The sequence below is a fragment of the Brachyhypopomus gauderio genome, chromosome 5 (assembly GCF_052324685.1).
Source record: "Brachyhypopomus gauderio isolate BG-103 chromosome 5, BGAUD_0.2, whole genome shotgun sequence".
NCBI classification, from domain to species: domain Eukaryota; kingdom Metazoa; phylum Chordata; class Actinopteri; order Gymnotiformes; family Hypopomidae; genus Brachyhypopomus; species Brachyhypopomus gauderio.
In genome coordinates, this window is record NC_135215.1 from 25,302,682 (window position 1) to 25,315,587 (window position 12,906).

The 12,906-nt window shown below is 39.8% G+C and overlaps 1 protein-coding gene across 3 annotated transcripts in view; it reads left to right on the top strand.

The window, feature by feature from the left end:
• Positions 1–7,713, top strand: part of shisal1a (shisa like 1a) — a 31,544-nt gene extending 23,831 nt beyond the window's left edge. For 2 of the 3 annotated variants that reach the window (XM_077006687.1, XM_077006686.1), the window contains 3 exons: positions 340–651; positions 2,727–2,814; positions 6,394–7,713. In XM_077006687.1, the coding sequence (XP_076862802.1) occupies positions 340–651; positions 2,727–2,805 (391 nt within the window). In that variant the 3' untranslated portion in view covers positions 2,806–2,814; positions 6,394–7,713. The remainder of the gene's footprint in view (positions 1–339; positions 652–2,726; positions 2,815–6,393) is intronic. The other variant, XM_077006688.1, reaches the window with a different exon arrangement.
• Positions 7,714–12,906: the final 5,193 nt, after the last annotated feature.

Below are 12,906 nucleotides of genomic sequence, written 5' to 3' on the forward strand. Positions count from 1 at the left end.
GGGGAAGATAAGAGGGAGTTGCAGTAGTCTGGTTTAGTTGACACAAATGCATTTATGTTTGTAACTGTCAGCACTGGAGAGAATGTCAGAGATTTTCTTTAAATTGATACCACTATCAAAAATAGAAAAGGACTGACATAGCTGTTTGTCATCTACTAACTCATGAAAACAAATGTTATGTTCATGAATTATTCCCAGCTAGGAGAAGTATATAAAACAGTCAAGTAGAATCAACTATACTTCAGTGGTTGCACTGAGGGGTTTTCCTATTTTTAAACATAGTTTGGTTACTAATTGTTAATTAATTTGTTCTGTCTCACTCCCTACTGAATGTTTCAGCAATTACACTGCTCTCATTGGCGTATGGGTGTACGGTTTCTTCGTCATGGTCCTGCTGGCTCTGGACTTCCTGTACTACTCAGCCATGAACTATGAGGTGTGCCGAGTCTACCTGGAGAAATGGGGACTGGGCGGCCGCTGGCTGAAACAGGCTAGGAGCCACTGGGGAAGCACAGCGGTGGACCAGGAGTTGGAGCTGAGCGTAGCAGCGGCTTCCAGCAATGATCCCCACCAACACCACGATCCAAGACACAATCTCAGAGGAGAACCCCAGAGTCCCACCCAGATGACCTTTCAGACCTCCACAGCCTGGTGAGTCTCTTCTTCTCTCACACCCCTAGTGATCATTTCCACACAAAATATAAGAGTATTGCACTATCCTGCCTGTGGTTGTTGTCATAGGTCTTCTGAATCATAATATGAGATGAGTCATGAGTCTACTAAATGCCCACAAGTCAGTTTGTCTTTTATTTGCTCATTGTTATGTAGCATGCAACGACATAGCATGGCTCATGAATACTGTCATATGAAAAATTACAGGAACAACATGGATAATGTATATGCAGATTGCACATTGCCTCACAAAGCTGTCAATGTAGTGTGTGCAGTTTTTAACATTTTTTAAACAAAACAGCACAATTCACAAAACTCATAAACATTATACGTTTATGGACAAAAATGCACATTTAACAGTTCAGTGAGCATGGATGTGATATACTACAAGGATTAGGCATGCTTTTGGGACCAAAAAGCTGTGCTGGCTTGCAATTCGCAGTGCTAGGAGATTTTTGTGTATGTGTTTCACTGGGTTTACTTTTGGATTGATTTCATATTCTGTGACTTCCTGCCAAAATGTACCACCCACCTTCTTTTACTGTTTTTTGAATTTTGATGAGAAAATTAAGGATGAATACATTCACAAAAAATGAAGCATTTGTTTTGGAATGCTAACCCTCCCAGCTGACATTGTAAATAAAAATTTCCAGACACAAATGACGTGTACCAGTTAAACAATAAAAGATTGTAGAGTCTCAGATATTAGTCAGATATGGATGTTTCAAGGGACTTACACTACATATTTCACCATTCATGTGGGGTTCAAAGTAGTGCAATATGCATTTTACTGTAATTTATCTCTAGTACGCCAATAGCTGTCCCAGCACTGGATCATTTATTCTCTATCACAATGTAAATAAATAAATAAAGCTTCTATCTCATTTCTTTTCTCTCTGAATCATGCAGGGCCACATTCCAGTCCAATTTGTGTTCTTGGCTGTAAGTCTGAATAAAAGAATTCATAGTAGTTATTGGAACTAAATCTATTAATGGTCCGTTATTTTGTTTTATGGTTACAGAAAAGTTTGGAAATGGTTTACTTCACATTCCTCCTGCTGAAGCACAACCATTTTCTTTTTGTTTTCTAAGTTGACTGCGTTCAGGTTAAACAGTTCTTGTAACTGAAGCATTATTTTTTAACAAATAACAAATCATTTGAAAATCAGATTGTAAGTTCCAACACTGAAGGTCAAGCACAATGGAGTTCTATGTAAGTTGGAGGTAAAACATGAGCACCAGCATAAAGGATAATGGATGTTCCTAACTCATAAAACTGTGGGGTTAAGCAGACCAAAGAGGAAGACACAGACTACAAAAAATGAAACAAATAGGGCACAAACAAAAAAACACAGAATAAAAAGAAATGAGACAATGATAAGAAAAACAACAAAAAAACAAACAAACAGGGAGTTATCAGTTACAAAAAACAGGAAACCACTGGACTATTTAGATAATATTATAAGACTTTGGGAGAGGACTGGTATGCATCCAGGGGCTGGGGGCTGAATGCAGAAAGAGTGCCATGTAGTAACATCCCTCACTATCAATCAATCATCTCAACAACCATCTGGGCTACACCTCCGCCACTCCCATGTAGCCCCAAGGTCTGATATCTGTTCTGCCATCATGCCTTCATATCAAACTAATCAAGTGTTTGTTTGTTTTTCTTATTGAAATCCAGTAAAACACCAATCTGTCTAAAGAACATATTTTAATCTGCAGCAATTGTCATCAAACTGCTCGTTCCCTCATCCAGTGTCGTCGTTCTCTCCTTTAGTGCATCTGGAACGAGTGAACTGGGCTGGAGGCAGACAAGTGGAATCTAGCGTGTAATGTAATGATGATGTGCCTTGGCCTTTGAAGGAGTGAGGTGCACTCACAGCTCAGAGACGAGTAGATGCACTGCTGGGTTGCATTTAGCTGGCTTTTATGATTCAGTCTCCTGAAGCTTCAAAGCCTCTTCAAAGTGCAGTAATTGTAACACTAGGGTAATATTACAGACAGCGCATCTTTCCTGTTGTCATCTCAATTGCATTTTTTTGTTTTTACAGTTGGTGCACAAATGCAGGCCTAACACAAACGGGTCTGCACTGCTGGGCAGTTTATTCTGAAATAAATTTCAGAATTTAACATCAGAAGGTAAATTCCACTATCACTGAGGCAATTACTAACCACAGTTAAAAGTAGCACTATTAATTGAGCATTACAATTAGTTGACAGAAGTCCATATGAGGGCAAGACAGCTGACCATTGTATGTACTGTAGTGAACAACCATTTTAAACGTAAACTTTAAAAACAATTTCTAGTTACAATTAATGATAGGTGAAGAAAGCTGGTTACCCATTCATTCTGTTCAAGAGGGAGTGCTTGCCAACAGTTATGAACCATTGCTGAAAAGCGCAAATGACTCCGAGTGCACACCAACATTACAAACAATAGTATAAAATATCACACTTCTTAATTTTTTTTAAAAGATCCATAAATAATTTTTGTGAATTAAAAAATCAGTTAAGACTGGCCTGAATCCAGGAGATATTGTCTACAAAGGCCCACATATCTGAGGTCACCTGTTCAGTCCTAAGAACAAAGTGAGCAAAATCCTCTCACAGTTTTCTGTGTGAACTGCCTGTGCCTCAGAGCCAGAGGCAGTCCCACACCAAACCTGTGCCACTACCCAGAAACCCATTAATAAATGAGAGCCAAGTCAGTGTTAAACTAGGCCAGAGGAGCGCACACCTGCTGGAATGTCAACCGGACTGTATGAATGACAGGGCAGAGGTCACGCTGCCACATGGAGTCGAACATTCATCATCATTATAAACGTCAGCATTTCTATTTTATTTAAATGGGCTGTTTCTTAGAGTGCATCTCTACAGTGATCGCACACCCAGTTGCCCATATTTATGTTTTTATTCCTCAAGCAGTAATTACAATTCGAATGGAAATTAATGGAATATACACTATATTGCCAGAAGTATTCACTAGCCTTCCTTGAATCACATATGAGCTTAAGTGACATCCCATTCCAAAGCCATAGAGTTCAATGTGACATTGGTCCACCCTTTGCAGCTAGAACAGCTTCAATTCTTCTGGGAAGGCTGTCCACAAGGTTTAGGAGTGTGTTTATGGGGACGTGAAGCGCATTTGTGAGGTCACATACTGATGTTGGACGAGTAGGCCTGGCTCTCAGTCTCCACTCTAATTCATCCCAAATCTGTTCTATCGGGTTGAGGTCAGGACTCAAGCCAGTCAAGTTCATCCACACCAGACTCTGCCATCCATGTTTTTATGGACCTTGCTTTGTGCACTGGTGTTGGAAGAGGAAGGGGTCAGCTCCAAACTGTTGGGAGCATGGCATTGTCCAAAATGTCTTGGTATGCTGAAGCATTCACTGGAACTAGGGGGCTAAGCCCAACTCCTGAAAAATAACCCCACACCATAATCAGCCTCCAGTCAAACCGCCAAACCCAGACCCAGCCATCAGATTGCCAGATGGAGAAGCTTGATTCTTTACTTCACAGAACGCTCCTCCACTGCTCTAGAGTCCAGTGGTGGAGTGGTTTACACCACTGCAACCGACGCTTTGGTGATGTATGGCTTAGATGCAGCTGCTCGACCATGGAAACCCATTCCATGAAGCTCTCTGCGCACTGTTCTTGAACTAATCTGAAGGCCACATGAAGTTTGAATGTCTGTAGTGTTTGACTCTGCAGAAAGTTGCCAACCTCTTTGCACTATGTGCCTCAGCATCCGTTGACCCTGCTTCGTCAGTTTACGTGGCCTACCACTTCATGGCTGAGTTGCTGTCATTCCCAAACACTTCCATTTTTGTATAATACAGCTGACAGTTGACTGTACAATATTTAGGAGTGAGAAAATTTCATGACTGGATTTGTTGCACAGGTCAAAGTTCCATACTGGAATTCACTGAGCTCCTGAGGGTGACCCGTTCTTTCACAAATGTTTGTAAAAACAGTCTGCATGCCTAGGTGCTTAATTTTATACACTTATTGTCATGGAAGTGATTGGAACACCCAATTCCGATAATTTGGATGGGTGAGCAAATACTTTTGGCAATATATTATAAACATGCATAACCAGGGGAAAACCTTCTTTTAGGCTGGATTCAGAGAAACCAGTTATTATTTCAGATGTATCTTCATTAATACTATTATCTGCAATAAAAAATAAATTATGGCTTCACGGTTGAAAAACGTGCAGGGCAAAAGGAGGAAACAAACATGTCATCAACTGAAGTTTTTAATGAACCTAACGAAAATGAAACCCGAATATGAAAGTGCACTAATGATACCTGAGAAACGAATACAAAAAGAGAGCTTAAAGAAGACACAACATAAAGACAACACAGAGGTTGCATGGACAAAGAGAAAAGACACACACAACATTAGTGGGATGTGGCAGTGAACAATGTTGTGTAATACAAAAGAAAAACAAACAAAAGCTACATTTGACAGAGGCTTCTAGTGAGGGAGAATTTAAATGATATCTCAGTTAAATAACTCATAAACAAATAATTTTTTAACAGAAATGGTGTCTTGGAAAATGCAGTAATACATTTGCTATTCTTTTATAAAATATGACCAATGTTGATACCAAACATGCAGGTTGTCTAAAGAATAAAACATCAGAACATACTATATTTTGGACATTCAATGCCCACGATCTTTTCAGTTAATCAGCTGTTATTTTCGTTTCACTTATGATTTTCTTTCAATAATTTTGGCTTCCTTCTTTTGATGTTTCTGGTCTCTCATCATATTTTTTCATACTTATTTTTGTCATTCCAAGTTAAATCTGGAATTTATGGTGAACATCAATTTTAAGTTTAATCAGACCTGTTGTGAAGCAGGGTGTGCATGTGTACATTTGTTTTTTTTTTTGGAGTCTTTAATCAGACGAAACAGCTGTGTGTAGGCCAGAGAACACTGAACAGTACTGCAGTATTCATCTTCTCTGTAGACTTTGGATTCAATTCATGGTTAATCACACCAGCGGTGTCTTGGCAGTAATCACAACATACCACTGTTCGTGTTTTTGCCTATGTAGCTTGATCAGATCTGCAATATGCTCTAATTAAACTACTACAGAGATCAAATTAACCCAGTTCTATAGTGTGTGTGTAGTCTATAGTGTGTGTAGCATTTAGATCTCAACATACAGACACAATGTCCAAAATGGATTTGTTTTTGATTACAGGAATGAATCTCTGGTGACTCAAGTATCATCCAAAAACGGAAAGCTCTGTACTTGTTTACAAAGCAGGGCTTTTGGGAAGCTCCACTCTGGTTTGTGTGTTTACACACACAATTGGTGTGCAGACATTTGCTAATGTGCTTGTGTCCAAATATGAATCTGCTGGATCATAGTAAAAAGATGCAGCCCTTTATCCTTGTTAGGTCTCAGGGAGAGATCAGATATTGCACTCAAAACAAAAAGGGATTCCTGTGTAAACATCCAGAACCAGTCACTTTTATTGGGTTTGTGTGTGCATCATATTTGCTGTTCTTTCTTGCCAGGTTGTGTATTCATCAGTGGAATACTCCAGTTGTTTCATCTCACTTTTGCATGCATACAAGCTGATTCCACTTCAGATCAATTTGGCAAAACTGGAAAAAAACAGAATTATAATAGATTCTCTCTCTCTCTCTCTCTCTCTCTCTCTCTCTCTCTCTCTCTCTCTCTCTCTCTCTGTTTAGATGCTTGAACTATGACTTTCTCTAATGGAATTCACTTAAGAGCCAAGATGGAATGGTAAAGACCTGCTGGGACCCTGTTCTTAGTTCAGCCTCCCCTCCATGGCCCTGTCACACTGTCTCCCCTTCGTGGTCCTGTCAATTTTTGTGACGTGGAAACTACGCTCCTGCTCTAATGGCCAGCGTGGAGACTCGGTCGCCTGCTCACCTCTGAAGGAGTGCTGCGGCCATTCCACTGTGGACTTTCCTGCAGTAAACAACGACCTGTTCAACCGGGGAAGCTTAACGGGTGACGCATCCTGTTTTCTGGCCTCTTTGCCCAATGAAACAGGGTTAAGATCTGTGAAACTGGACTTTTTTCGCAGAGAAACGTTGGAATTCTAGATGCTGTCACACAAATATTTTGTTTGCCTTGACAAGGCCTAACTTTTCCTAAAGCAGAGGAAGAATTATTTATTTAGCTGCAATTATTAAACCAGTTCAGTAGTGCTTTGAAGAGTAAAGTATGAAGGTGGCTGGAGGGAACTGATTCAAGACTCACTTAAACTTTAAAAAGTGCATTTAATTATATAATTTAAACCTTAGGACAACAAAATTCATTTATGTTTGGATAAAGTAATTGTATCTGGTGTCCAAGCACTCAATAGTACTTGTAATTTGCAATATGTTGAAGTACATTTAACTGCTGAGGATGAGTGTGTCAGATAAAGCAATACATAATGGTAGTAGATCATGAGGAAATGTTGGATCTTACCTGTGTGTGTGTGTGTACCATATATAATACTGAATATTGTGGTATAGCGTTTTACTATAGGCAGGCAAAGCCATAGGCCTGACAAACCCCTTAGTGGATATAAAATCGTCAATAGTAGTTTTGTTTCCACTGTGGAAAATATGCACTGACTATTGTGTATGATTAAGAATAGGTCAGGCCAGGTTAGTTAGGCTGTCTAGACTATAGGCGTTAGCCTGCAAAAATGGACAGTATTGTGTTATACTGTGTTAGAAAGAGACCTTCTGTGATCGCATTCTTTAGCGTTCTAGGTGAGTTTGAAGTTTTCCTCCTAACAGCCGGAAGAGACGTTGTCAGTGTGGCAGTAGCTGGTCTTCGTTTAAGTTGCCTTACATTGAGTCTATAGTGCACACCCAGCATGTGTGGCGTTGTCGTGGTAGACACCTCACCGCAGGTATAGTATGGCAGTGCTCCTGTTCTTTCTGTGGTTTTACAACTGCATAGGACGTGGATACAGTACAGCTGTAATTGCACTTGTTAACTTTTTACTGGCACAGTCCACGACAAATAAAGATCTATCTTTTGCAGTGTGTTTGCTGTCTTGGTTATCATTGCCTGATTAACTTTATATTGACTCACCTGAACCTCCCAACAGTATGCACATCACGGACGGTAACGACCTTCTACTGCTCTCTGCTTTCTGGATCCAGACGTTGGGTGTTTCGACTGATGCACACGTCTGTACTCGACGGGTCAAAGCGACCCAGCTCTGATTGTTAAAAGCATCTCTGTGTCTCGCGGCAACAGAGGACTGATGCTTATTTACAGCCCTGAGAGGGAATCACACCTGTTCCTTCTCTCAGAAGTAGAAGATGCCTCAGGTGGGTGGAGGTGCGGAGATTGCACCAGCTGTAATCGGTGCAGAGGCAGACGGCGCATTTTCTCGTGAAAATTTGAATGGGCTGGGTGCACCAGCTCAGGAAAGTATGATTACTGCTTCTCCTCACTGCATATGAAAATTAAAGAAGCACGACAGCAGGACAGACATCGTCCCGTGCTAGCAGACGAAGTCGCTGGCAGCAAATACATTAGTCCAGTCCTGTCTTTTGACACCAGCAACGCAGCACAAGTAGAGCTACTGTGTAAACACAGGGGAAGACACATTGAAAAACAAAGGAGAGAGATCCAGGAATACTGAGGGAGACAGAGAGAGAGAGGGAGGGTGGGGGAATGGGATATGATAATAGTTTTGCATATAAAGAAATTGGAGATTGCCACCATTTGTCAATGCATTCAGAGGGTCTTCTAGCTACCCTGTGTTCTTCAAAATGCCAGAGCCACAAATCAGAGAGATCGCATTAATCTATTAAATCCCTATTTATATCTCTCCTCCCAGCCATCTGCTTTGTGAAGAGAGAGGCATGAAGCTATTCATCGGGAGGGATGAAGTTAGAATTAAAGAGATTAACTCATTAAGCTTCAGCAGGGCTCTTTAGGTATGCATTACAGCTTATTGTAGCATTCTCCACAGAGCTCTTACATTTTAGGAGGCAGTCGGAGACAGTACAGCTAGGTTCACCTCATGAGGGCAATGGCACTCAAGGGAACAATGTTTGAGTCTTTCTGTGTTTATTTCCAATATTTCATTGAGATAGAGTACATTATAAAAATAAAAGGTCCATATGGCCCAGTTTGGATTCCATGGTCTCTCAAGAATGTGATTTCCATAGAAAAAAAGAATCAGCTCTTGTTCTCCTAGAAAAGTGGTAAAAGAAATACAAAATTACTTATTCTTGGTAAACAAATAACAATGATATAATGTAGTTTGGATATTGTTAAAGACAATATCTCAGAATATATTATGATGATAATTATATAAGGTGTCTCCTGATTATTGATTATTGATTCCTGATTATCAGGAATTTCCCTCTGGGATCAATAAAGTATCTATCTATCTATCTATCTATTGATTTTTTGCGATCATTTTAGTGTCTATTGCAATGCATCATGGGGTTTAAACGAAAAGATTATTTTATAAACTGCCTACAAAAATTACAGATTAGTGATTGAACACACTGGTGAATGATCTAGCTAAACGGATCTCAAATTCTAAATAGCTTCAGCACTTCATTACATTCTTGTTTGAAGACAAATCCCTGGAAATCTGACAAAATCCCCTTTTCTTGACTAAAGACTGAAAACAAAGCCCGTCTGAAATCCAGATAGGCTAAAGCAAGACAGGGACAGAGGTTGCTCACATAGACTCCACTCCATGGGTATTTGAGTTTCATACATCAGAGCATTTGTCCTTGCTTGACTCTTTGGAATTCAATAACTCTCCTCTAATCTGGTTTCATAGTCTCATATGTGTGCAAAGGCAGTGCCCATCTTTGGGGATTAAGGGATTACTTCATCCAAGTAATTGATTGTTTGAGATGTGAAGTGGAGCTTGACTATGTGATGTAAGAGCCTTAAGGGGCTCCTGTCCCCTTAGCTCAGCTGCAAATTACAGAGTACATCATCATCTACAAATACACAAACTTTTAAGGACAAAACGAGATGGAAATGGTAGTTAATAAAGCTCAAATTTAGAAAAATGGCTTATATGTATAAAAGGTCTATGAATATGCAAATACTCTCCAGTTCTAACTCCACCCATTCCTCTGCCACTTTCCTGCAGCTGAAGTTTACCTGCTCACCTTCAACTGTGCTCATTAAACACACACACACTTGTTGTCTGTATTGCTAGTTACTGGGTGCTGTGCAGTGGGAAGCAGTAACATTGGAGTTCAGCCACACATTTGAACCGGAAACCGACTACGAAAAAGAACAACAAATTGTACAAGGTCTCCTGCAAGTCCATGCTTCAAAATGGTATTTTATGTGACACTCCCTACAACCTTAGAAACCTAATGTTAACAGATGACATGATCCTCTGGCTTGACTACATTATCAAACAGCTAATTATGTGTTGCTAATGTTACACAACCTTGTTCCCAATCACCAAGTCTGACAACTGAGCTACCTTGTAAACATAAACATCCAAATGTGATGTAATTAAGAAATATTTTGAACACCACACTTATGAGAAAGGTGTCTAGTCCATAACCAACATTCGGTAGCATAAATGCAGTATACTGTATACAGCGTACAGGAATAAGGACATTTTAAAATAATAAAGGAAGAAATACTTTCAAAATGTCTCATCCCTATGTCTTATATGCATTTATTTGTGCACAGCATTCTTTGCAAAAATGTAGTAACACATTAATTTTGACCACAGGTCATATGAATGACTGCATGTGGGAGTCGTCTGCCTTCAGGATTTTAGAGCTGCCAGAAAACAGTTTTCTTCACGTGCCGCATACACTTGAACCAGCTAACCTCGTCCTGCTAATGCTCTTCTAGTGGTTATTCTAGATGATTATTCTTATTGAGGCTCGTTTTCTCCATTAACGTTTCCTCATGAACTACATTAACTAGTGTTTCCTCTAACGTTCTTTGTCACCATCCCCAAGCTATATAAAATGTGTAACTTGGCAGGCTGACATTGTCTATTATCCAACACACTGCAGTATTGTTTTGTATAGTCACCAGATAAAGCACAAGAAAAATAGACATACAGGTCGACCAACATGTTGGCTCGTACTTGCTGTGTCCTCGGGATAAATGGAACAGTGTCAGGCTTACGTCCATCTTTTTCATAAATAATATTTCCAAAACAGTTTTCTGTAAAATGAGACTGCCAACCAGTGTTTTTTCTGGAAGTTTGTCTAGGACACTCCAGTTTCTTCACTCATGTTTATACTCGTATCTCTCAAATTTTTTGATAATTTGGAAATATCTGAAGACTCACATTTACTCCTTTAACAGCTTTGTAACCGTAAACAGAATACATTTATCATCATTTTGAAAATAGTGACACATAGCTTGCTAAATGAGATCAGCTATTAAAGCTGGCTCCTCCTCCTTTTACATCTTGTTTCATCATAGTATTATGCTAATGAAATGGAAAGTCCTACCCTGCAAGTTGTCTGAATTGGTTCTTTAGGTTTGTGATGTATGAGACAGCTCATGAGACTGTTGTTGGTACACTATAATTGGTAGACTGCAATTCCAATGCCAAAATGTTCAGCCATTGTGCTGACTGCTTATTACCACTTGGGATTACATCAAAAAAAAAAAAAAACACTACATGGACATGTTAGCAAGGTGAAAAACATTTTCACTGGAGGCAGCCTTTAGTCAGGAACTGACTGATTTCTGAGCCCCATACAGTTGATATTCTCTGAAATTTAGCTCTGTGGTGAGATATAAAAATTTATGTGATGAAGAAATAAATTTAAATCCAAAACATTCACACTCCTTTCGTTAAAGAACATTTGGTCCCTGAGAGCTGAAATCGCATTAGCCAATCTAGCATAACTTAGCATGGTGCCAGAAATGCAGTCACTCCACCTCACAATTCACCAAAGCTCTTTCTGCCAAATGAGAACACTCACAGGTGTAAATTGGCTCACATATCACATCAACAACAACCGTCACTTACAGAAGAATAAAATGAATTAATCTGATATTGGTATACTTTACTGAAAATAGAGCAGTGTAGCACATTATAACTGCATTATTAAATTTTTCTAATCCAATATGAGATTTGATGGCAGTCTTCTGGGTGTAAGTCATCTGACTACACTGTGTATATATTTGTTAAATACCTGAACAAAGCCCAACGTGCATGGAGCCTGCATTAGGCCAGCCTTTTCAGAACTCCCTGAATTTCAATGTGTGTTTCACATCCACACCAGGGCTGACCTGAAGACCACAGTACAGAAAAGACTAAATGAAACGCAAGACTAGGAACTCAATCAAGCCTCTTTACCACAGTCTAAAACCAATGTTACCAAAGCACACCCGCAGACAGCAACCTCCATTACAGAACTCAGAGCTGCATATGTTCCTGGGCTCTTCAGCACTAGAAATCACACATCTCTGGTCTAAGGTGTACACACACCGCAGTTGGACCTCTCCCACTGACTAGCGCACCGACAGTCTTTTCCAGTTCTTGCAGAGATTTTACATGCACATTCCAGATTTGCTAAGCAGTTGGGTTTGGCTTTTTCATCACTTCAAAGGTGGAGGATGCCAGATCTCCACCAACAGTTCGTGCCTCATGTTTTAAAACTGTTATTGTTAAGAGAGTCCTGTTTCATGACTTTAATTGAACAAATTATACCGTTGCTGACAACTGGTCTTTTAACAGCTTGTTCAGTATATAAAAATGAGCACAGGTTCAGACGTGCAAGAGATTCAGTTCTTCCTACCAGGATATTGTAATTACAGTGTGCATGTTAATTACTCAGCCTTTTCATTTTCCAAGAGTTTGAATGAATTCCGAGAAATTAGCCCATCGTTCTGAGACTGGAAAAAGAATGAATCATGCTGTCCAGTGAATAATCCATCTAGGCAGACGGAGCTTCTTCAAAAAGGCTGGGTACACCAGTCGATATTTCATGGGACACTCAGCAGTAGGTGGCTTATTAATGCTTAATAAGCTAGTCCGATTTAGCTTTTCTTACAGAGAACATTGCAAAATCCCATAAAAAGATCTTAATTACTACCTTTATATTCATACCTAGGTAGAGAAAGTTGGCACTATAGCGTTGCAGAAGGACAACTCCTATTCAGAGCACTTTCGAGCACAGAAGGTCACCACACAACGGGATGGCAGTCAAGCCTTTGTGAATACACAGTGGGACTCTGGAGCCAGAGGCCTGTGGGAGCAG